The following is a 23,877-nucleotide window of genomic DNA, read 5'->3' as shown; positions in this document are numbered from 1 at the left end:
CACACGGGCTCTCTAGTTGTGGTGCAGGGTTTCAATAGTTACAGCTCCCAGGCTTAGCTGCTGAGCAGCATGTGGAATCTCTAGTTCCCTGATCAGGGATTGAACCCACATACTCTGCATTGGAAGGCAAATTCTTAACCACTAGACCACCAGGGAAGACCCTAATCTCTACTTCTAACTCATGATGTCCTGTAGAAGAAAATTATTTCTTATCTCTATACTTCAGTTTCTCAATTTTGTGTGTGTGTGTGCCACATGGCTTATGGGATCTTAGTTCCCCAACTGGAGATTGAACCTGGGCCTTTGGCAATGAAAGCATGGAGTTCTAACCACTGGACCACCAGGAAATTCCCAGTTTCTCCATCTTTAAGATAGAAAAGTATTCCACAACATGAAGCATACACCCATACATGACTTGGAAGTTCCAAGATATGAGAAGGAGAAAAGAACCACCTTCAGAACAGGAAAATTGTATCTTCCAAGGGTTTAGGTTAATCTCTTGATCCCAAGGCAGATTCTAAAAGAGCTTTATCTTTGAGGGGATAAAAAGACTTCTGTGTTCTTTAGGAATGAGGTACTAATCACATGAAATTATTTCTACTCTGGGTGTTTTTAACCACTTTTCTATATTGGTGCTTACTTACTCTTTAGGACATAAGAATAAGGTTCCTTTCCTACATCCTGTTTTACTCACCTGTCCAGAGACTTTCTTGCATCTGTCAGGTAAATGTTCCCGTTCTGGATCCGGATACCGGTAAGTATATGGCTTTTGACACACTGATACGTGTGCTACTCCTTGCATGGGCTTTCCATAGGTGTACCTAACCCAGAAAAACACGAGGAATCAGAGAGGGGCAAGTCCACCTGTGATCCAGGCCCTCCTCCCCTAAACATTTTCCTTTCTTCCGCATGCCCATCTCTGAAAGCGCTTTGACAGTCCCACCTTTCTCCAGCTCTCATTCACATCTCTGCTTTACTCAAAGCTTTAGAGTATTGCCATTGCACAATAAATACCACCCAAAGGACAACAGTGTCTTTCTTTTTCCTTACTCCTACTTCCCATGGGATTCAATACTGTGCTCTGCACAAAGTAGACTCTAAACCAATAATGCCAGCTGAGAAAGCAGAGGCAAGTAAGCACAAAAATGCAGTTAGATAATGTGTCCCTGGGATTTCCCTGGTGGTTCAGTGGTTAAGACTTCACTTTCCCATGCAGAGGATGCGGATTAAATCCCTGGTCCAGGAACTAAGATCCCACATGCTTCATGGCCAAAAAACCAAAACATAAAATAGAAGCAATATTGTAACAAATGTCAATAAAGACTTTTTAAAAAATGGTCCACATAAGAAACAGTTTTTTTTAAAAGTGTGTTTTTGCCGAACTTGTGACTCTGAGCCACATAAAACATCACAAGATTTAACCACTACCTCCACAATCCTCTCCTGGTAACACTCGATCACAACATCTCTCAATATAGCTTTCATCCTCAATGGATCCAGAGCTTGATTCTTACCTACAACAAACTTTCACTAAGAAAGAGTCTTCCGCGACTGATAACTCTTTGGGTTCCACCACTTCCACTTTAAACTTAGGCAGCACTGGAAAGAGTGGAAAGAGAGATGGAAAATGAAGAGGAAGAAAGTTTGACTACACAGGTAGTGAACAGAGGGGTATAAAACAGTGATAATAATTATCTAATTAAATTGCTCAATCACGTTCAACTCTTTGCAGCCCCGTGAACTGTAGATTTCTCTGTCCTTGGAATTTTCCAGGCAAGAATATACTGGAGTGGGGTGCCATTTCCTACTTCAGGAGATCTTCCTGATCCAGAGATGGAACCCAGGACTCCTGTATTGGTAGGAGGATTCTTTACGACTAGGGCCACCTAGGAAGCCCAGCTAATTAAATTAACAGGGCATTATTAAGGTAAAATCCTCCCAAAGTTACTGATTTAGCACCAAAATGAATAAATAACACCCCCCCCCTTTTTTAAAGTAAGAATTAGATTTATTTAAAAAGAAACACATACTACAGACAGAGTGTGAGCCATCTCAGAAGGGGAGAGGCATGAAAATATGGGATGGTTAGTTTGTATGGACTAGGTAATTTCATAGGCTGGGCTTCCCTGGTGGCTCAGCAGTAAAGAATCCACCTACCAATGCAGGAGATGCTGGTTTGATCCCTTGGTCAGCAACATCCCCTGGAGAAAGAAATGGCAACCCACTCCAGTATTCTTACCTGGGAAATCCCACCGACAGAGGAGCCTGGAGGGCTACAGTCCATGGGGTCACCAAATAGTTGGACATGACTTAGCAACTAAACAACAGCAAAAATTTCATAGGCTAATGAGCAGGAAGAGTAATCCAACTATTTTGGGGAAGAGATGGAGATTTGCAGGCTGGTTCACAGCCCACTTTCTTATCTCTGATGGTCAGCCTGGGAACTGTCATGGCGCTAGTGGGTGTGTCACTTAGCTTATGCTAATGTGTTACAATGAGTGTATCTTGTTGTTGTTGTTCAGTCACCAAGTCATGTCTGACTCTTTGCAGCCCCATGGACTGCAGTACTCCAGGCTTCCCTGTCCCTCATCTCCCAGAGTTTGCCCAAGTTCATGTCCATTGGATTGGTGATGAGGCTCCACTGGAAGTAAACTCTTCTGCCATCTTTGACCTAGTTCCATAGTAAGTTTCACTTGACCTTTGCTGGTTTTTACACAAGATCAAGTCCAACACTCTGACCTACCAATTCTCCCACCTACCATATTCTTCCACACTGAAGGTCCCGAAGGTCTTGCCATCAGCCACGGCCACACTGTAGGTGCCCAGCGTTGCTTCTGGTGCCAGCTGGAAGGACAGGTCTACGATGCCTTGCTTGGGCACCACGTTCAGCCACTGTGCAATCCTATTGTTATTTGGATCCTGTGCCCAAGAAAAAGAAATCTCATGACATGCCTGCCTCTTTGATTCCCACCCTGTGCTGCAGAAAGCAGGTAAAGAAGCAAAAAGCGAGTAAAGAATCCCACCCACTGTTCATAGCCCCTGTGGTCTGCATCCAGGAAGAAAAGAACCCTCGGTGGATTCAAATAGTTAGACTAGGTTCTTTAAAATGTTATCCAGTTTCAGAATGTTATCCAGGATAACATTGTTTATGTAAGATGTTCTTTACAAAGAATGCTAATTCTTGGTCCCTTAAGACAGGTAACTCTGAAAGACTGACTGTAAGATACCTGAAAGAGAGCTAATTTGATGGAAAAATGGAGAGGGTATTGTGGGGAATTCTTGCCTCTTTCTTAACACTTCTCACAGGTATCCTTGTCATGTTCAGTGGCTGTCTGTGATATTAGCCATCCCAAAGACTAAGAGGAGTACAGAACCAAGCTCTGCTGGACTGACACAGCACAGAGAAGTTGCAGGAATCAGAATAGGGAGGTTCGTCACTATAGAGGTTGCTGTCCTTATTTACAGAGGTTGAGGGACGGGGTGGGCAGAGGCAGGAGAACATGCACAGCTTAGGTGGAATCGGGGCGCTTGGGGCCAGTGCAAAGTCTCAGGCTCTGGGCCAAGATCCCACAGTTGTTGCTGGCTTTGGGGCTTAGCACCAACCACCTTCTCCATAGAGGACAGCAAAAAAGAAAGAAACTTCTACTTACCTGCAGTTCCACAATGGAGTACTGAAAAGGAAAACCAGATAATAAGGGTTAAAGCAGAGCTAGCAATAAGGGTAGGCTTGCTGAAAGCAAAAAGTTCACAAAGGCTTCTCTCTTTCTCTGTTGCCTACCCCTTCCTTTCTAAATGGCTCTTTCGTGCCTTGGTAAGAGTAACAACAGGGCAAAGGCTTACTGGTTAGGAGAGGAGAAAGAAGAGCTTTCCTGAAGGGATTGCCAGTCTCCAAAAACTTTGAAGAAATGGAACTTCTGACCCTCAGCACCCTTCAATGCTCTGTGACTGAGTTTTTTCACAACAAGTCCTAAAAGAAAGTATTAGTATCTGGTAGTGGTGGTGGTTGTTCAGTCACTAACTTGTGTCCGACTCTTTGTGACCCCATGGACTGCAGCACATGAGGCTCCCTCATCCTTCACTGTCTCCTGGAGTTTGCTGAAATTCATGTCCATCAAATCATGGCGATGCTATCCACCATCTCATTCTCTGGAGACTCCCTCATATTTGAACCTCTTCTTGGGAGCCAACTATCTCCTAGCCTCCTCCTCTACTTTCTGAACACCAGTGGGCAAGAATCTTACTTTCAAGCAGTGCAAAATAATTTATTTTAAAAAAATGTTTGAAATAGCTCAATCAAAGGATCATGTGTAATTTCCTCAAGGAAATGGACACAAAAACCACTAGGTTTAATTGGAGAATGAGTCCTTGTGCTAGGTGTCAAAGTGTCACCTCAAATTACTCGTTAATTTAAAAAAAAAAAAGGACACACCTTAACACTGGAGAAATTAGTCTGCCATCACCCTAACTAAGTAATCAAACTCACTATCACTAATAATGGGACAAGCTGACATTATGTACCTCCTGAAGAGATATATTTGAGGTTCCCAACATTACCTATCTTTATAACCAAATATTTTAACCAAAAGTTTAGTTTAAACCTAATTAAGACTTCAGAACTGCCTTCAGAAGATAAAAGAACAAGTTATATTACACAGTAAGAAATAATCAGGCAAATCAAGACTATTGGATATTCCATAAGACAACTACGCTGCTATGCTAAGTTGCTTCAGTTGTATTCAACTCTGTGAGACGCTATGGACCATAGCCCGCCAGGCTCCTCTGTCCATGGGATTCTCCAGGCAAGAATACTGGAGTGGGTAGCCATTCCCTTCTGCAGGGGATCTTCCCAACTCAGGAATCAACTTGCATCTCTTTTGCCTACTACATTGACAGGTGGGTTTTTTTTTTTTTTAACCACTAGCGTCACCTGGGAAGCCCTGCCACCTAGGCTTCCTCAAAAGTAAATATCATATTCCATAATGGAAACATTCTATAAGTCATCTAGCCTGACATCATCGCTCTCTCTCTCAAAAAAGTCAAACTAATAAGAAAATAAGGGGGATTAGTTTAGAATATGAGAACATTTTTAAATGTAACAACCAAATATAATGCATGAATCTGATCAGAGCTTAGTTTGGGAAAAAAAAATGTGTTAGTTGGAAAACACAAATTAATATTATATGAAAAATATTAAATAATTTTTGTTAATTTCCTCAGGTGTTATAATAATATTTTCTTTAAGATATTCTTTTTAAAAGATACAGGCACCTAAAGAAAGCAAACATTAACAGACATAAAGGGAGAAATTAACAGTAACACAATAATAGTGGGGGACTTTAACACCCCATGTACATCAGAGGACAAGGCATTCAGAGAGAAACTCAGTAAGTAAACAACAGCCTTTGGCAATTTATTAGGCACAATGAACATTCTATATAATATAGACTATTTCATCCCAAACCAGAATATTCATTCTTTTCAAGTGCAAATGGAATATTGTAACATGATAGACACATGATTGAATACAAAAAGAGTCAGTAAACTTAAGAAAACTGAAATCATATCAAGAATCTTATTCAACCATAACACTATGAGACTAAAAATCAACTACAAAAAAAAAAACAAACAAAACACATCGAGTCTAACCAATATGTTACTAAACAATTGAACTGAAACCATAAAACTTCTAGAAGAAAATACAAGCAGTAAATTCTTTGACATTGGTCTTGGTAATATTTTATTGGAGATGTCTCCTCAGGTAAGGGGAACACAAGCAAAATTTTTTAAATGGGACTACTCATCACAAGGAAAAAACATTGTCTTTATTTCTTTAATTTTGTATCTATATAAGATGAGTGTTGTTTAGTGACTAAGTCATGTCCAACTCTTTCGCAACCCCATGGACTGTAGCCTGCCTGGCTTTTTGGTCCATGGGATTTTCCAGGCAAGAATACTGGAGTGGGTTGCCACTCCCTCCTCCAAAGGATCTTCCTGACCCAGGCATCAAACCTGTGACTCCTACATAGCAGGCAGGTTCTCATATGAGATGACAGATGTTCACTAGACTTACTATGGTCATTGTTTCATGATGTATATAAGTCAGATCATTGTGCTGTACACCTTAAGCTTATACATTGCTGTACGTCAATTACATCTCAATAAGACTGGAAGGAAAAAAGTTATCTCAGTAACAGCTCTTTTCTTGGTGAACCCAGCCTTCAGCTCAAAAGAATCCACATGCCCAAGTGGTACATTTGGGGCTGGGGGGTATGGTGGGGGGACATTCTGCCCCTCTTCCTAAAGAGAAAAATAGGACATGCACAAACCTGGCTATATACATGATAAGAAGGCAAGTGTCATCGAGATTACTGCCATTGCTATAAATCCTAGGGGGTGAAAAAACAGTTCCTTCGAGAACAAAATCATTTTTTTAAAGACTCAAGAAGCAGCTTTGGACACCAGTAAGTGTTCAACCAGAAAGGTAGCATTTTCATTGGAAGCTACCTGAAGTTTCTGAATAATTAGGTAAGCAACAAAACTAGATACAATCAGTTACTAGCATGTATACTTTTGTTGCTTGAGGATGAAATATTGAACTCTGTAAACTCACAGTTTTTGTAACTCCCCTTCTTTTTAAAAAAAAAAAAAAAGTTATTTGTCTGTGCCATGTCTTAGTTATAGCATGTGGGAATCTTTAGCTATAGCATGTGGGATCTATAACTACAGCATTCAAACTCTTAGTTGCCACATGTGGGATCTAGTTCCCTGACCAGGGATTGAACCTGGGCCCCCCTGCATTGGAACCGTGAAGTCTTAGCCGCTGAACCACCAGGGGAGTCCTACCACTCCATTTCTTAGTAAAACACTTTTAGTTAATTGCATGTTTCATTTGGAGTTCCAAATTCAGTGTTTCAGATTTTCAGGGCTCCAAGTTACAACTTGGAGCGGGGGCTGACTAGAGAAATGGTATGTGGAAAAAAGAGTAATTTGACAACAGAAAGAGAGCACAGAAGTACAGAAATCAGAGTACTTATAGTTCAGCACAATTTGAACAGAGGCAAGACAATGTAAGAGGGGTAGCTAATGAGATCAACATCCAGGGGGCAGTAGAGTCTAAAATAACTCTAGCTGTGGCCACACTTTGACCCTTTCGTCTGGTTGGTGACGGACAGGGAAGCCTGGCATGCTGCAGTCCATGAGGTTGCAAAGAGTCAGACACAACTAATCAACTGAACTGAACTGACCCTCATCCCAGCTCTAGAATAAAAACTTCCAAGGTGCTCAGTGGTAAAGAATCCACGCCAAACAGAATATTGGGATTCATCCTTGTGTCGGGAAGATCCCCTGGAGAAGGAAATGGCAACCCACTCCAGTATTCTTGCCTAGGGAATCCCATGGACAGAGGAGCCTGGTGGGCTACAGTCCATGGGATCACAAAGAGTCGGACATGACTGAACGACTAAACAACAACTTAATATTATACCAAAGTGATAAGGAAAGAATACAGGCGATAGGAAGGAGAAACTAAAAAACCAATTCTAAATCAGGAAAGAAAGTAGTAGTTGGAGGAGGCTACTGATCAACAATAAACTTATAGCTTCCCTGTACATCAGGAAAGGAAACAGCAGTCTGGGAACATAGAGATGGAAATATAAGCAATGCTTTCTCCATGACTATCTTTAAATTTTTCATTTGAACACATGGGCTGTGACTGAAGGAGAAAGAAGGCAGCTGGGGGTGTCTGAGAGGTATTGGGTTGGGCCAAAAGTTTGTAAGATGGCATGTAAAATCCGAACGAACTTTTGGGCCAACTCAGTATTTCAAACATGTGTAGAAATGACACGAGTGCTAAGTTCAGAGCAAACCAAATCATATGACTTGTGATTCTAGTGATCCAATTGTTCGAGGAAAATTTAAGTATTCGCCAAATGTTACCGCATTTTTACCTTTGGCACAGAACGTTGCCTTAAGAAAATTGTCTATGCTATAAATTACCTTGCCTCGTAGTAAAAAAAAAAAAAAGAAGAAGAAGAAGAAAAAAAAAAGATCCTTATTTCTTCCTTTTGTTAAAAGTATTCCTGAATTACTTCTTTGTATTTGAACTGCAGAGCCACTAGGTGTCACTCCTGGAGGGAACGTCTTAACGTTTGAAAAAGCTCTTAACAGAGGCAAATGGAACCATCTCTTAAGAATGTTAACCTAATTGATGCTTTCAGATGTCAAACCTGAGAGCAAGATGCCGCTGCCTGCTTTCAGGCAGATGGGGGCTGGGAGATTTGGACTAGCTCCCTGACTGTAGAACCCACAAGTGTTCTGCTTCTAAAGGGCCTCCTCCCCTGGAAGGAGTCTCTCCTCCCTCGTGCTCCAGTCTGCCCTCCTGCGTTCCCTTCCCAGGTCCTTCTTCCCAGTGAAACTCTTACCTGGTCGTTCACTGGAACAAAGGCGCTGGTGAGGGTGACAATACGGAAATGCACTAGAAGGAAATGGGCGTCATTAGCAAAAGAGCTTTCCACCCCCCACCTCAGAATCTTTCTTTTTTCCACCTTTTTGCTTCCTCATACATACTTCTGAGTCAGCAAAATCCTACCAGGTTTTACTTTTGAAATAAAACCGAGTCTGAGAGACAGCTAACACCCCAACAGTCACGGCTCCTGACTTTGAAAGTTCAGGATGGAATCTGCTTCAAAGAAGAGGGAGCAAATATAAATCCTAGGGCTTGGGCCAAATGCCCTTGACTGTTTTCTGATTCTTACACAGGCAGCTTGCTATGAGACCAAGCGATCCAGTTACACCCACCAAATTCCTTTCCAGGAGAAATCTGTATTTTGTTTTACTTATTTACTGGGAATTTTTTGGCCATGCAGTGGGTCTTGTAGGATCTTAGTTCTCCAGCCAGGGATTGAACCTGGACCCACCGTAGTGAGAATGCAGAGTCTTAACCACTAGACTGCCAGGGAATTCCCTGTATTTTGTTTTACACACACACACAGTAGCAGCTCCACCCACTACTCTTGCTTGTACAGCACTGCCTGCATGCAGCATCTATAACCGTTTATCCCTCCAGGCTTCCTCCATCCCTCCATCTCTTTCCTTGGTCCATGGGGCTACCACCAATCTGCAAAGCCCCTCTAAGAATGTGTGAAGATACTCCCTGGCTTTTGTCTCATCCCACCTGTGTGCCTCTTACCTTCCTGCCCTGGGCTGTAGATAGGTTTGTCAGTTTGTATAAAGATGCCATTCTGCTGCCTCTGAATCAGAACCTTTTTCTTCTCCTCAAAGTAGACATTATGTCCAATTCCTCTCACCCGGACGGTGGCTACTTCTTCTGTGCCACCAGAAGGAAGTGGTACCTGGCCAAGACAGGGGAGAGCTCTGGAGAGGAGCAGGAGACTGGGGGTGTGGTGGGGGAAGGACAGAACCAGCTAGTCTTAACTCAAGAGAGAGAGAGTAAAAGGAAAGGAATGAGTTGATGGAGGTGGCAAGGTTGGAGCCATGAAAAAGTTGCCAGAAGTCTGATATTAAAACTCCAAGTAAAAATCTTAATTTATCTACTTAAAAAAATAATTGTAATATTTAGTGGAACTCTATGTAACTTTGTTCTGTATTTTCCAAGTCACCTGTAAATGTGTTATCATATATTTCTGTAATTTAAAAAAAAATTTTTTTTTAAAGAAAGAAAAAAAAGTTTCCAGAGAATAATATCAGAAGTTATGGCCAGGAATTGAAGTTGATGAGAGATGAGTTTAGAAGCCATGGCAAAAAGTAAGATAACAAAAAACATACTTAAAGACAAATTATAGTGCATCCAGGGAGGAGAATAGGAAAACTGAGGACGAGAGTTGGGCTAGGCCTGTACTTACCAAAAAGGACGAGCAGTGTAAGTGTCTCGTCTTTAGTCCAAACTGTTGCAGCAATGTGTGAGTCTTGCCCTTGGTCTCCAGAGTAACAGTGAATTTTACATTGTCGTACCCAGGACTCAGATCCAAGCAAACCCTCTGAGTAGAGGGGAACTTAAGAACGGCTGGCAATGCCACCAGATAGTTTCTACTAAAGAAAGGGAAAAAGTGTTGGTCACTAACTGTCTCTCTGGCTCTTTGCAACCCCATGACTGTAGCCCACCAGGCTCCTCTGTCCATGGGATTCTCCAGGAAAGAATACTGGAGTGGGTAGCCATGCCCTTCTCCAGGGGATCCTCCCGACCCAGGGATCGTACGTAGGTTTCCTGCGTTGCAGGTGGATTCTTTACCATCTAAGCTATCAGAACTACACTTCTACTAAAGAAGCAAAAGGATTTCAGGGGAGTAATGACTCATCTATTCAATGAAAAATTAATTAATCCCTCTCCTGAGTACTCAGCATGTAGCAATGAATTAAAGAGACAAAGCACCTGCCATTATGACCCTTATTTTCTATAAGGGAGAAGGAGAAAAATAACAAATAACTCAGCCTTATACTCACACCCTTCCCCCCGCCCCTACCATAGGCCACCATGGAGAACCTAGGCCCAGGGTACCAAGGAGAAGTAAGTTCCATTTGGGATCTGCAAGCAGATCAAACCAGTCAATCCTAAAGGAAGTCAATCCTAAAAGAAATCAATCCAGAATATTCATTGGAAGGACTGATGCTGAAGCTGAAGCTCCAATATTTTGGCCAACTGATGCCAAGAGCCAACCCAATGGAAAAGACCCTGATGTTGGGAAAGATTGAGGGCAGGAAGAGAAGGAGAGGTTGAGATGGTTGGATGGCATCACCAACTCAACAGACATGAGTTTGAGCAAGCTCCAGGAGATGGTGAAGGACAGGGAGGCCTGGAGTGCTGCAGTCCATGGGGTCACAAAGAGTCGGACATGACTGAGTGACTCACACTTTCCCTTTTCAGACATAAAAAGCAACAAGAACTGAACAACCAGAACAACAGAGATCAGGGCAGTGGGAGGCTACTATATTTTGATATTATCATATTTTTTAAAGTCTCTTCTTGGCATCTTAGCTTTTCTCTCTGGGTAAAGGAGAAATAAAACCAAAGAAAGAAAAAGATGAAAGGGCATTAAAATAAACCAAAAGTTATCTCCTGCCCACTGTAGTTATGTCTTAGAAAGATGGACGAAGACACCACCTGCCCTAAATCAACCCTGACACACCAAGCACTTACGGGAGAAATTTTCCTGCCGAGGCTGGCAACAGGGCTAATATTCCTAGAAGGAGCTGAGCCCACATCTTTGTGGGTGACAGAGTCCTTAGGAGCAGGAGCCAGAGGTTGGCTCACCCCCTGTAGCATATATATGCTACCCCCCAGGTAGGATGTGGAGCAATGAGGATGCCACAGCCAATCACCTTTTGGGGCCTCGGGCAGAGGTGGTATACCAGGGTAGGGCTTCTATTCATGTCTTAAAATTTATTTCTCCCTGAAACATTCATACTGGCTCAGCCAGTTTCAAAAACCTGTTTAGGGGAAAAACCAGGGTTGATGTATTCACAGCGGTAAACCTCTCAGAACACATTTGAGGTCCTTCCCTTTCCTTCTGATTTCTTTCCAAATTCCCATTCACATTTGATCTTTTTTTTTTCCTGTTCTTATTATTCTATTAAGACGTATTTGGAAACACAGGAGCAGTATCAATTCAAAGCAGTAGGCGTTTACCTAATGGTGGATTTTTTTTTTAATACTATTCATGATTATCATGACTGTATGAAAATAGGAAACTATATCCACCATAGAGAAAATATAAACTGGACAATCTTTCAGAGAGCAATTTCACAATACTGGTCAAGAGCCTCACTGATTTGCATATTCTTTGACCCAATGACTTATTCTCGGAACATATTTTTATGGGAAACTAGAGCAGGCACGTATGCAGAAAATATATCCACTGAGTTTCTTCCCAGTGCTCTTTACAATGGCAAGACTTGAAAGCCACCTAAAGTATAAATTAGTTAGGATACTTTCTAACACAAGTGACCAACCTGAATCAAGCCTACTTAAACAAAAAAGAGTTTTTAATAATTGGGGAGAATAAGACATAAAAAAAGGGTTTTCCTGGTGGTTCAGATGGTAAAAAATCTGCCTGCAATGCGGGGGACACAGGTTCAATCCTGGGATTGGGAATATTCCTGGGAGAAGGGAATGGCTACCCACTCCAGTATTCTTGCCTGGAAAAATCCATGGACAGAGTAGCCTGGCAAGCTATGGTCCATTGGGTCACCAAGAGTTAGACATGACTGAGAAACTCACACTTACACTTTTCAGACATAAAGAAAGAATGAGAACTTCCCTGTGGTCAAATGGCTAAGACTCCATGCTCCCAATGCACAGGGCCAGGTTCAATCTCTGCTCAGGGAACTAGATCCCAGATGCAGTAACTAAAGATCTTGCAAGCAGTAGTTCAGTTCAGTTCAGTTCAGTTTAGTCGCTCAGTCGTGTCCAACTCTGTGACCCCATAGACTGCAGCACGTCAGGCCTCTGCTGCTGCTCCTGCTGCTAAGTCGCTTCAGTCTTGTCCAACTCAGTGCGACCCCATAGACGGCAGCCCACCAGGCTCCCCTGTCCCTGGGATTCTCCACGCAAGAATACTGGAGTGGGTTGCCATTTCCTCCTCCAATGCATGAAACTGAAAAGTGAAAGTGAAGTTGCTCAGTCGTGTGCGACCTCTATCCATCACCAACTCCCAGAGTTTACTCAAATTCATGTCCACTGAGTCGGAGATGCCATCCAACCATCTCATACTCTGTTGTCTCTTTCTCCTCCTGCCTTCAATCTTTCCAAGCATCAGAGTCTTTTCAAATAAATCAGTTTTTCACATCAGGTGGCCAAAGTATGGGAGTTTTCAGCTTCAACATCAGTCCTTCCAATGAATATTCAGGACTGATTTCCTTTAGGATGGACTTGTTGGATCTCCTTGCAGTCCAAGGGACTCTCAAGAGTCTTCTCCAATGCCACAGTTCAAAAGCATCAATTCTTCGGCTCTCAACTTTCTTTATAGTCCAACCTGCAAGCAGTAACAAAGATCAAAGATCCTGAGCAACTAAGACCCAGAAAAATAAACAAATAAAAGAAAGAACTGAACCAGAGAAACTCTGAAAACTTTATGGCCTGGGATTGGAGCCTTGATGCTGCCAGGATTCATTTCCCCCACCCCCAATTTTTCCATCTTATTTGCTCATCTCCTGCCACACAGAGGATTTCCTTTAAGTGATGAGGAAGATGGCAACTGCATGTCCTCAATCCATATTCCTTCAGCTCTAGGATTTTAGTGGACAAAAATTTTCATCTAAGTTATATAAATTTCTAAAGAAAGATTTTGTTCCTTGAGTTTCACACACTCATTTCTGAACCAACTATTGTAGCCAGGATACTATGATAGGGCTTCCCAAGTGGCACTAATAGTAAAGAATATGGCTGCAATGCAGGAGACGTAGGCTCAGTATCTGGGTCAGGAAGATCCCCTGGAGAAGGGAATGGCTACCCACCCAAGTATTCTTGCCTGGAGAATTCCATGGACAGAGGAGCCTGGTGGGCTTCAGTCCATGGGGCTGCAAAAGAGTCAGACACAACTGAACTTACTTACTTGCTTACTTATACCATGATAGGGAGTTCTTGGGTCATTCTGAGACCAGCATTATGGCTTACTGTGATTGATAGCCCCATCGAACCACATGGACTTTGAGAGGAGAAACTCTCTAAAGAAAGAAGAGAGTTGGGGTAAAGATGCTGGGGGAAAAAATATGAAGTCTATTATAATGCCCAATAATATGAGTTTGGTTGAAAACATTGCCATAGTAATATAAATTAATACAGTTCAGCTATTTAAAATAATGCTTTTGTGACAAAGAGAATCATTTGTAATATTAATTGAAGGGGTGAGGGGAGGAAATAACAAGACAATTAATTTTTAGAAATTTCCACTTCCTCTATGGTTGCAAAAATGCCAGTGATGAAAAGCAAGACAAACTGCAAGATCACAGCTTCTCTTGAACCAAAAAGTTGAATCAGAGAGCTGAGTCAGAGTTACATCAACTAAACAGCCTGAAACCTAAGGAGGCACAGTTCCTCCAGAGCAAAGATGGGATGTTTCATCTGTGTCAGTACATGGGAAGGACTGGAGCCATCATAGAAGCAGTAAGAATAATACAGCTAAACGTTTTTATTTTCATTTTATGTATTTATTTATTTTTGGCTGCACTGGGCCTTCATTGCTGTGCATGTAATCTGGTCTACTTCTAGTGATTGGGAGCCATTCTTTGGTGCAGTGCCTGGCTTCTCATGGCTTTGCCCTCCCTTGCTGGAGAGCATGGACTCCAAGACGTGAGGGCTTCAGTAGTTGGGCATCCGGATTTAGTATGTCTGCAGCATGTGGAATCTTCCTGGACCAGAAACTGAACCCATGTCCCCTGCACTGGCAGCCAGATTTTGGACCAGCTGAAGTTTTGTAATAAACTGTCCCTGGTAGCTCAGTTGGTAAAGAATCCTTCTGCAATTCAGGAGACCCTGGTTTGATTCCTAGGTCAGGAAGATCTGCTGGAGAAGGGACAGGCTACTCACTCCAGTATTCTTGGGCTTCCCTTGTGGCTCAGCTGGTAAAGAATCTGTGTGCAATGCAGGAGACCTGGGTTCAATTCCTGGGTTGGGAAGATCCCCTGGAGAAGGAAAAGGCTACCTACTCCAGTATTCTGGCCTGGAGAATTCCATGGATTGTGTAGTCCTTGGGGTCGCAGAGAGTCGGACACAACTGAGTGACTTTTCACTCACTCACTCACTCACAGTAACTATTAAAGGCCTATGTGGGCTTAAGTGTCATCTCCCTGATCACAGAACATGGCAAGAGTGAACATTGACATTTTAGGAATCAGAGAACTAAAATGGACTAGAATGGGTGAATTTAACTCAGATGACCATTATATCTACTACTGTGGGCAAGAATCCCTTAGAAGAAATGGAGTAGCCATCATAGTAAATAAAAGAGTCCGAAATGCAGTATATGGATGCAATCTCAAAAACGACAGAATGATCTCTGTTCATTTCCAAGGCAAACCATTCAAAATCACGGTGATTCAAGCCTATGCCCCAACCAGTAACGCTGAAGAAGCTGAAGTTGAACGGTTCTATGAAGACCTACAAGACCTTTTAGAACCCAAAAAAGATGTCCTTTTCTTTATAGGGGACTGGAATGCAAAAGTAGGAAGTCAAGAAACACCTGGAGTAACAGGCAAATTTGGCCTTGGAGTACAGAATGAAGCAGAGCAAAGGCTAATAGAATTTTGCCAAGAGAACATACTGGTCATAGCAAACACCCTCTTTCAACAACACAAGAGAAGACTCTACACATGGACATCACCAGATGGTCAAAACTAAAATCAGATTGATTATATTCTTTGCAGCCAAAGATGGAGAAGCTCTATACAGGCAGCAAAAACAAGACCAGGAGCTGACTGTGGCTCAGACTATGAACTCCTTATTGCCAAATTCAGACTTAAATTGAAGAAAGTAGGGAAAACCACTGGACCATTCAGGTATGACCTAAATCAAATCCCTTATAATTATACAGTGGAAGTGAGGAATAGATTCAAGGGATTAGATCTGATAGACAGAGTGCCTGAAGAACTGTGGATGGAGGTTTGTGACACTGTACAGGTGGCAGTGATCAAGACCATCCCCAAGAAAAAGAAATGCAAAAGGGCAAAATGGTTGTCTGAGGAGGTCTTACAAATAGCTGTGAAAAGAAGAGAAGTGAAAAGCAAAGGAGAACAGGAAAGATATACCCCTTTGAATGCAGAGTTCCAAAGAATAGCAAGGAGAGATAAGAAAGCCTTCTTCAGTGATCAGTGCAAAGAAATAGAGGAAAACAATAGAATGGGAAAGACTAGAGATCTCTTCAAGAAAATTAGATACCAAGGGAGCATTTTAAGCAAAAATGGGTACAATAAAGGACAAAAATTGTATGAACCTGACGGAAGCAAAAGATGTTAAGATGTGGCAAAAATACACACAAGAACTACACAAAAAAAATCTTCATGACCCAGATAACCATGATGGTGTGATCACTCACATGGAGCCAGACATCCTGGAATGCAAAGTCAAGTGGGCCTTAGAAAGCATCACTATGAGCAAAGCTAGTGGAGGTGATGGAATTCCAGTTGAGCTATTTCAAATCCTGAAAGATGATGCTGTGAAAGTCCTGCACTCAATATGCCAGCAAATTTGGAAAACTCAGCAGTGGCCACAGGACTGGGAAAGGTCAGTTTTCATTCCAATCCCAAAGAAAGGCAATGCCAAAGAATGCTCAAACTATCGCACAATTGCACTCATCTCACACGCTAGTAAAGTAATGCTCAAAATTCTCCAAGCCAGGCTTCAGTAGTACATGAATCATGAACTTCCAGATGTTCAAGCCAGATTTAGAAAAGGAACCAGAGATTAAATTGCCAACATCCGCTGGATCATCGAAAAATCAAGAGAGTTCCAGAAAAACATCTACTTCTGCTTTATTGACTGTGCCAAAGCCTATGACTGTGTGGATCATAATAAACTGTGGAAAATTCTGAAAGAGATGGGAATACCAGACCACCTGACCTGCCTCTTGAGAAACCTATATGCAGGGCAGGAAGCAACAGTTAGAATTGGACATGGAACAACAGACTCATTCCAAATCAGAAAAGGATCTGTGATATCTAGTAATAGATCAAAAGGATGTAAAAATAAACTAAAAAAGTAAGATTATAATTGAAATTTAAAACAATACTACAAGAAAATTAAGTAAATACAATTTGTAATAATGAAATTAGAGGAATTCTTGCCTTCCAAATTCCAGAAATTCACTATTTACATTTTAATTATATTATAATACATGGTAAGTATATACTTAGGCCTGGGCTATAGACCATCTTTGATTCAAATCATCCCATTTACCAGCTGTGTAGTCTTTGGCAATTTACTTCTCTTCTGTGTTGCTTTGATTCCTTAACGGTGAAATAAGGATAGCAGTAATACACACTTTGTAGTACTGTTGTGAGGATTACATGCATTAATAAATGAAAGCATATAGAACAGTGTTCGGCATTTAGTAAACACTATGCCAACACCTTTGACTGTGTGGATCACAATACACTGTGGAAAATCCTGAAAGAGATGGGAATGCCAGACCACCTGACCTGCCTCTTGAGAAACCTATATGCAGGTCAGGAAGCAGCAGTTAGAACTGGACATGGAACAACAGACTGGTTCCAAATAGGAAAAGGAGTATGCCAAGGCTGTATATTGTCACCCTGCTTATTTAACTTACATGCAGAGTACATCATGAGAAATGCTGGGCTGGAAGAAGCACAAGCTGGAATCAAGATTGCCAGGAGAAATATCAATAACCTCAGATATGCAGATGACACCACCCTTATGGCAAAAAAAAAAAAAAAAGAAAAGGAGTACGTCAAGGCTGTATGTTGTCACCTTGCTTATTTAACTTATATGCAGAGTACATCATGAGAAACGCTGGGCTGGAAGAAGCACAACCTGGAATCAAGATTGCCGGGAAAAATATCAATAAGCTCAGATATGCAGATGATAACACCACCCTTATGGCAAAAAGTGAAGAACTAAAGAGCCTCTTGATGAAAGTGAAAGAGGAGAGTGAAAAAGTTGGCTTAAAATTCAGCATTCAGAAAACTAAAATCATGGCATCTGGTCCCATCACTTCACAACAAATAGATGGAGAAACAGTGGAAACAGTGACAGACTTTATTTTGGAGGGCTCCAAAATCACTGCAGATGGTGACTACAGCCATGAAGTTAAGAGATGCTTGCTTCTTGGAAGAAAAGCTATAGCCAACCTAGACAGCATATTGAAAAGCAGAGACATTACTTTGCCAACAAAGGTCCGTTTAGTTAAAGCTATAGTTTTTCCAGTAGTCATGTACAGATGTGAGAGTTGGACTATAAAGAAAGCGGAGCACTGAAGAATTGATGCTTTTGAACTGTGCTGTTGGAGAAGACTCTTGAGAGTCCCTTGGACTGCAAGGAGATCCAACAAGAAAGGAAATCAGTCCTGAATATTCATTGGAAGGACTGATGTTGAAGCTGAAACTCCCATACTTTGGCCACCTGATGCAAAGAACTGACTCATTTGAAAAGACCCTGATGCCGGGAAAGACTGAATTGGGGAGGAGAAGGGGACGAAAGGGGAGGAGAAGGGGACGAAAGAGGATGAGATGGTTGGATGGCATCACCGATTCAATGGACATGAGTTTGAGTAAACTCTGGGAATTGGTGATGGACAGGGAGGCCTGGCGTGCTGCAGTCCATGGGTCCCAAAGAGTCAGACACGACTAAGTGACTGAACTGAACTGAACTGTGGGCTTGAGTAACTCCCAAGAAAATTCTCTGTGTGCCAAAGAAGGAAGGGAACTTGTAATTACTCACAGATTCTTTCCCCAGACTTTGACCAGGTGCTCACAAGAAACACTAAGTGAGGATGACAGAGTAAAGTAAGGCTCACTGAGTAGTATAGGCATAGAGGACAACATTATCTATCCCCGCCTGAAAGGGCCAGCTCCCCTTACTCCTCTCTCAAAAGTCTTAAGCCTCTGAGGAGGAACAGCAAAAAGCCACTGTTGCCAACAGAAGGAATAAGAGGAAAAAAAAATCTACCCTGGGGAGGGAAAAGAAACAGTCCTCAGTGGAGAGTTCTGTGCCAGTGTTTTCATTCATTATGCATGTATGTATATATGTATGTTATTCATTTTTGGCTGCACTGGGTCTTCATTGCCGCATGCCGCATGTGGCAAGCAAGGGCTCATTGTGGTGACTTCTCTCGTTGCAGAGCTCATGTTCCAGGGCACCCAGGCTTCAGTAGTCGTGGCACACAGGCCCAGTTGCTCTGAGGCACATAGCATGTTACTTTCCAGATCATGGATCGAATGCTGTTTGCCCCTGCATTGGCAAGCAGATTCTTAACCACTGGACCACCAGGGAAGTCCTGCCAGTGCTTTTAGAGATCTCCTAAAACCAAAGGAGGGGCAAGAAAATCCTTCCCACACAAGACCTGCCGCAGACAGAAAGCAGAGGTAGGCAGGAATGCTGAGAAACCTCATTGTCCAGGGCCTGGGCATATAAAAGCTATCTAAGCACCAAGTAATGAGTAGTAGCATCCGCCACTGGCAGAGGAGCAAGAACAAGGAGAGAAACTACTTCTGTATAAGCCTACAAGGCGTATAAAGAATGTTGAGAATTGAGGGTGGAGAACAAACATTGAGAAATCTTTCCATCATTTCAGACCCCACCCTAAGCCTAAGACACCATAAGAGGAATTTGAAAATTACGGTGCCCTAGAAGTAATCTTGGCAATAGCAAAACCTAATTCCACCTCACCTTTTAACTAGATGGTTCCATCCACCAAGCTAAACTGCCTGGGAAGAGGCACAAAGAGTATTTACCTAAATCTCTCCTATTCTACACAAGAAGTCTGGCATTCAATCAAGAGGTATACGATCTGGACTTCCTTGATGGTCCAGGAGTTAATACTCTGTGCTCCTAATGCACAGGACCTGGGTTCGATCCCTGCTCAGGGAACTAAATTCCACATACCACAACTAAGACCTGGCCAACTAAGACCTGGTCAAACAAATAAATAAAAATAATAAATATTTTTAAAAATTATACAATCTATCAAAAGAAGAAGAACAAAGAAGACAAACCCCTTGCCTTCTAAATACAAAACAATTGACAGAACCAGGTTCAGAGGTGATCTGTGTGTTAGTAATATCAAAGAGGGAAGTTAAAATGGCTAGGAGAAATTTCATAAAAGATCTAATGGTAAGGACTTCCTGGTGGTCCAGTGGCTAGGACTCTGAGCTCCCAACACAAGAGAACTGGGTTCCATCGCTGGTCAGGGGACTGGATCCCACGTGCCACACTAAGATCCAGTGCAGCCAAAAAAATAAGTAATTTTTAAAAAGATCTAATGATAAAGGTGGACAGCATCTATGAACAGATAGGGGATTCTAAAAGAAAGACATAAGTGATAAAAGATAAAAATACTGAAAATAAAAACTATGGTATCAGAGATGAGCAACTCTTCTTAAAGGCTCATTAGTAAACCTGCCAGAGCTGAGGAAATAATAAATCAATTTCTACTCTTGAAATGAGTCAATAGGAATTACCCAAACTGAAACATCAAGAAAAAAAAGAGGACAAACAAATTGAACAGAGTATCCAAGCACTGTGGGACAATATCAAATCGTTTAATGTACATGTTATTAGAATCCTAGGGGAAGAGGAAAAAAACAAGCAGAAGAAATGTTTGAAGAGATAACAGATCAGTTTTCCAAAAGTAATGAAAAGCATCAAATACTAAATCCAAGAATCACAGCAAGATAAATGCCAAATAAAACACACCTAACCCATCATGTCCAAACTTCTCTAAACCAGAGATAAATAGGGAGTCCTGCAGGTGGCCAAAGCGGAGAAAGAAAAAAAAAAAAAAAAAAATATATATATGTATTGCATATTAAAAAAACAAAGGTCAGAATTACAGCAAACTCTTCTTGAAAAACATAACTATCCAGAAGACAATGGACTGACATCTTTAAAGCATCAAAAGAAGGGAGAGGGGGTGGGGATTCTGTACTCAGCAAATGTATCTTTAAATAAGGAAGGGGGAAAAGAGGTTTTTTTCAGACAAACAAAAGCTGAGAGAATTTATTGCCAGAAGATGCATTCTACAAACAACATTAAAGGGAGTTCTTAATTAAGGCAGAAGAAATAAAACAGGAGTTGACAAACTGGCCTGCTGTTCATATCCAGCCTTTCACAGGTTTTCCAAATAAAGTTTTATTGGAACACAGTAATATTCATTTGCTTACACATTATCAGTGGCTATTTTGTGCTGTAGTAGATCTGAAGGATTATTAAGAGACTATGTGGCATGCAAAGCCTGTATTATTTATACCTCATCGTTTACAGAAAAACGGTGCTGACTCCTAGAATAAGACATCATACAGAAACTGCACAAATAAATGCAGATCTCTGGATATGGTATCAAAATATAAAAGGCATATAGATCAATTTAAATCACTCTAAAAGACAAATGACTGCCAAAAGCAAAAAATAATTCATTCTGAGCTGTAATGTAGGAGTAAGGTACTTTATAACATGTCAAAACAAAGGGACTGAAAATGAATAAATGAAGAGGACTTCCCTGGTGACACAGTGGATGAGAAACTGCCTGCCAATGCAGGGGACACGGGTTCAGTCCTCTGTCCAGGAAGATCCCACATGCCTCAGAGCAACTAAGCCTGTGTGACAACTACTGAAGCCTGCGTGCCTAGGGCCTGTACCCCACAACAAGAGAAGCCACAATAAGAAGCCTTTGCACCACAACAGAGAGGAGCCTGCCCTCCCCAAAACTAGAGAAAGCCTTGCCTAGCAACAAAGACCCAGCACAGCCGAAAATGAAGAAATAAATAATGAAGAAAGAAACTTTGTAGAGTCTGCTTATCATAAGCCCTCTGGTATGTATCTCTTCCTTCTTTCCTCCTACTTTGAATTTTCTGATTCTAAATTTTTCTCCACTTCTTCCCTTTGTAAGATGTCAGAGCCCACCACTATCCCCGTCTACTTCTCTCTCCTTTTCTAAAATCCCAGAAATACACCTTCATTCTCTTCAGCCAACGATCTTTTACTCTGGCCCTTTGATTTTAGTAGATAAAATTCATTACCTGTGGGATTTTGTTGAACATCTTCTAATCCTGTGGATCTAAAAGAAAAATGAGAATGGAGGTGGGTAAGAAGTAAGAATGATTTAGCTGCATATCCAGTAAAATATTGACTGTGCAATGAAAACATAGTAATGCCTAGGCTAGGGAGGGGTGCTGATCTACACAACAAGTATTTTTTGTTTGCTTGTTTTTGGCCATGCAGCATGTGGCATCTTAGTCTCCCAATCAAACCTGCAACCCCTGCATTGGGAGGCAAAGTTTTAACCACTGGACTGCCAGAGAAGTCCCTACATTACATGTATTGAACCTGGATACAGTGACAGATTGCATTTTCCTGGGCTCCAAAATCACTGCAGACAGTGACTGCAGCCACAAAATCAAAAGACATTTGCTCCTGGGAAGAAAAGCTATGACAAATCTAGACAGCGTATTCAAAAGCAGAGACATGACTTTGCTGACAAAGGTCCTTATAGTCAAAGCCATGGTTTTTCCATTAGTCATGTACAGATGTGAGAGGTGGACCATAAAGAAGGCTGATCGCTGAAGAACTGATGCTTTAAACTGTGGTACTGGAGAAGACTCTTGAGAGTCTCTTGGACAGCAAGGAGGTCGAATCAGTCAATCCTAAAGGAAGTCAATCCTGAATATTCATTGGAAGGACTGATGCTGAAGCTGAAGCTCCAACACTTTGGCCACCTGATGCGAAGAGCCAACTCACTGGTAAAGACCCTGATGCTGGGAAAGATTGAGGGCAGGAAGAGAAAGGGACGACAAAGGATGAATGGTTGGATGGCATCACCGACTCAATGGACAGGAGTTTGAGCAAATTCTGGGAGATAGTGAAGGACAGGGAAGCCTGGCATGCTGCAGTCCATGGGGTCACAAAGAGTTGGACACAACTTAGTGACTAAATGACAAGTACTCAGTACAGCTAAGGAAAAAATTTGTTCTGGTGTGTAGGGAATTTTTTAAATTTATGTTCTCCCAGCATTCCCAATCCTTTTCTATATATTTTATCCCACACCCTTCTGCTCCAGAATGTTCCTTTCTCATTTTCAGGTTATTTCCACTTTTTCACATATATTCTTTGATCTTCCATCTGCTAACATATTCTTTGAAAATTTCGTTGTCCAAATGTGACCAGCTTTCTTTGCTTGCTAGTCTCCTAGGATACATGTTGGTACTATGGTATTCTCAGCAAGCTAGGTTTCTGCTGTCCTCATTTGAGAAGAAGAATGAAGACAGGGGTGTGTTTCTGTCCCACTCGCAGTCTGCTGAGCTGAGACTACCTCTGGAGAGCAGGGACTAACTAAATTAAGTCCTGCTTTGGGGGAAAAACCAGGGAGGAACCGCCCGGGGCTGGGCCACTCCTTGCTTGCTTCTGTGTCTCCTCCACCCTGCTCGATTAATTATAAGGTCACCTCTTTTCTTTTCCAAATCCATTCCAGCAAAGGATGTAACGTGTCAAAGTTCAGATATGAATGCATCAGGGCAAATGTGGTTCCCATGCAACCCCACCCAAGCTTCGACAGTACCTGAACTAACATTTAGTTTCCTGAAGTAAGACATGAAAAAAAAAACTGATCGTGCCTATTACAAGAGGCAAAGGAGAAACAGAGACATCACATGCTCAGATTATACATAGGAGAAGGATTTTTTTCCAATAAATATCTATTGGTCACTGTTATAGGATGAATTGCGCTCCCTTTAAATTTGTATGCTGAAGCCCTATCCCCAGTCAATACCTCAGAGTGTGACTGTTTTTGGAGATGGGGTCCAGTCTGCCAGCTGAACCTAAAGATTTTGGACATGTCTCCACAATCATATAAGCCAATTGTAAATCGTGTTTGTGTGTGTGTATGTGAATTTGATTTATATATAAAAGACATCTTCAGCATGTTAAACATAATAGGGAAAGTATTCAAAGACCTTTTCTTTGACTTCGAAGAAAATATTTCATAACATAACGTACACATGAAAAGTTGAATAATGAATGAAAAAAGTACTAAAGAAATGCCTTGTGGGGCTTCCCTGGTGGTCCAGTGGTTAAGAATCTGCGCTTCCACTGCAGGGGGCTCTCTCTCCATCCCTGGAATGATTTAATATCTAAAACATGCAACTGATAATACTTGTTTAGAGGACAAATCTGTGGGCTGGGTTAGAGTTGAAAGGAAA

General features: G+C 41.7%; 1 protein-coding gene and 1 long non-coding RNA gene across 2 annotated transcripts in view; both read right to left on the bottom strand.

Moving 5' to 3' along the window:
- The window catches only part of LOC113892417 (alpha-2-macroglobulin-like protein 1), a 50,246-nt gene extending 39,001 nt beyond the window's left edge, over positions 1-11,245 (bottom strand). The window contains exons 1-8 of the mRNA XM_027541250.1: positions 11,153-11,245; positions 9,861-10,047; positions 9,188-9,350; positions 8,421-8,473; positions 3,651-3,671; positions 2,760-2,919; positions 1,515-1,599; positions 695-821 (exon numbers count right to left, since the gene is read on the bottom strand). Coding sequence (XP_027397051.1) covers positions 695-821; positions 1,515-1,599; positions 2,760-2,919; positions 3,651-3,671; positions 8,421-8,473; positions 9,188-9,350; positions 9,861-10,047; positions 11,153-11,217 — 861 coding nt within the window. The 5' untranslated portion in view covers positions 11,218-11,245. The remainder of the gene's footprint in view (positions 1-694; positions 822-1,514; positions 1,600-2,759; positions 2,920-3,650; positions 3,672-8,420; positions 8,474-9,187; positions 9,351-9,860; positions 10,048-11,152) is intronic.
- Positions 11,246-12,947: 1,702 nt separating this feature from the next.
- LOC113893624 lies at positions 12,948-21,934 on the bottom strand. The gene is made up of 3 exons (XR_003511317.1): positions 21,703-21,934; positions 13,566-13,677; positions 12,948-12,986 (listed from the first exon to the last, which is right to left on the bottom strand). It is a non-coding gene; the product is annotated as an uncharacterized LOC113893624 (long non-coding RNA).
- Positions 21,935-23,877: the final 1,943 nt, after the last annotated feature.

Source organism: Bos indicus x Bos taurus, chromosome 5, assembly GCF_003369695.1.
Source record: "Bos indicus x Bos taurus breed Angus x Brahman F1 hybrid chromosome 5, Bos_hybrid_MaternalHap_v2.0, whole genome shotgun sequence".
NCBI lineage: Eukaryota > Metazoa > Chordata > Mammalia > Artiodactyla > Bovidae > Bos > Bos indicus x Bos taurus.
This window is presented reverse-complemented; position numbering and strand designations above follow the sequence as displayed.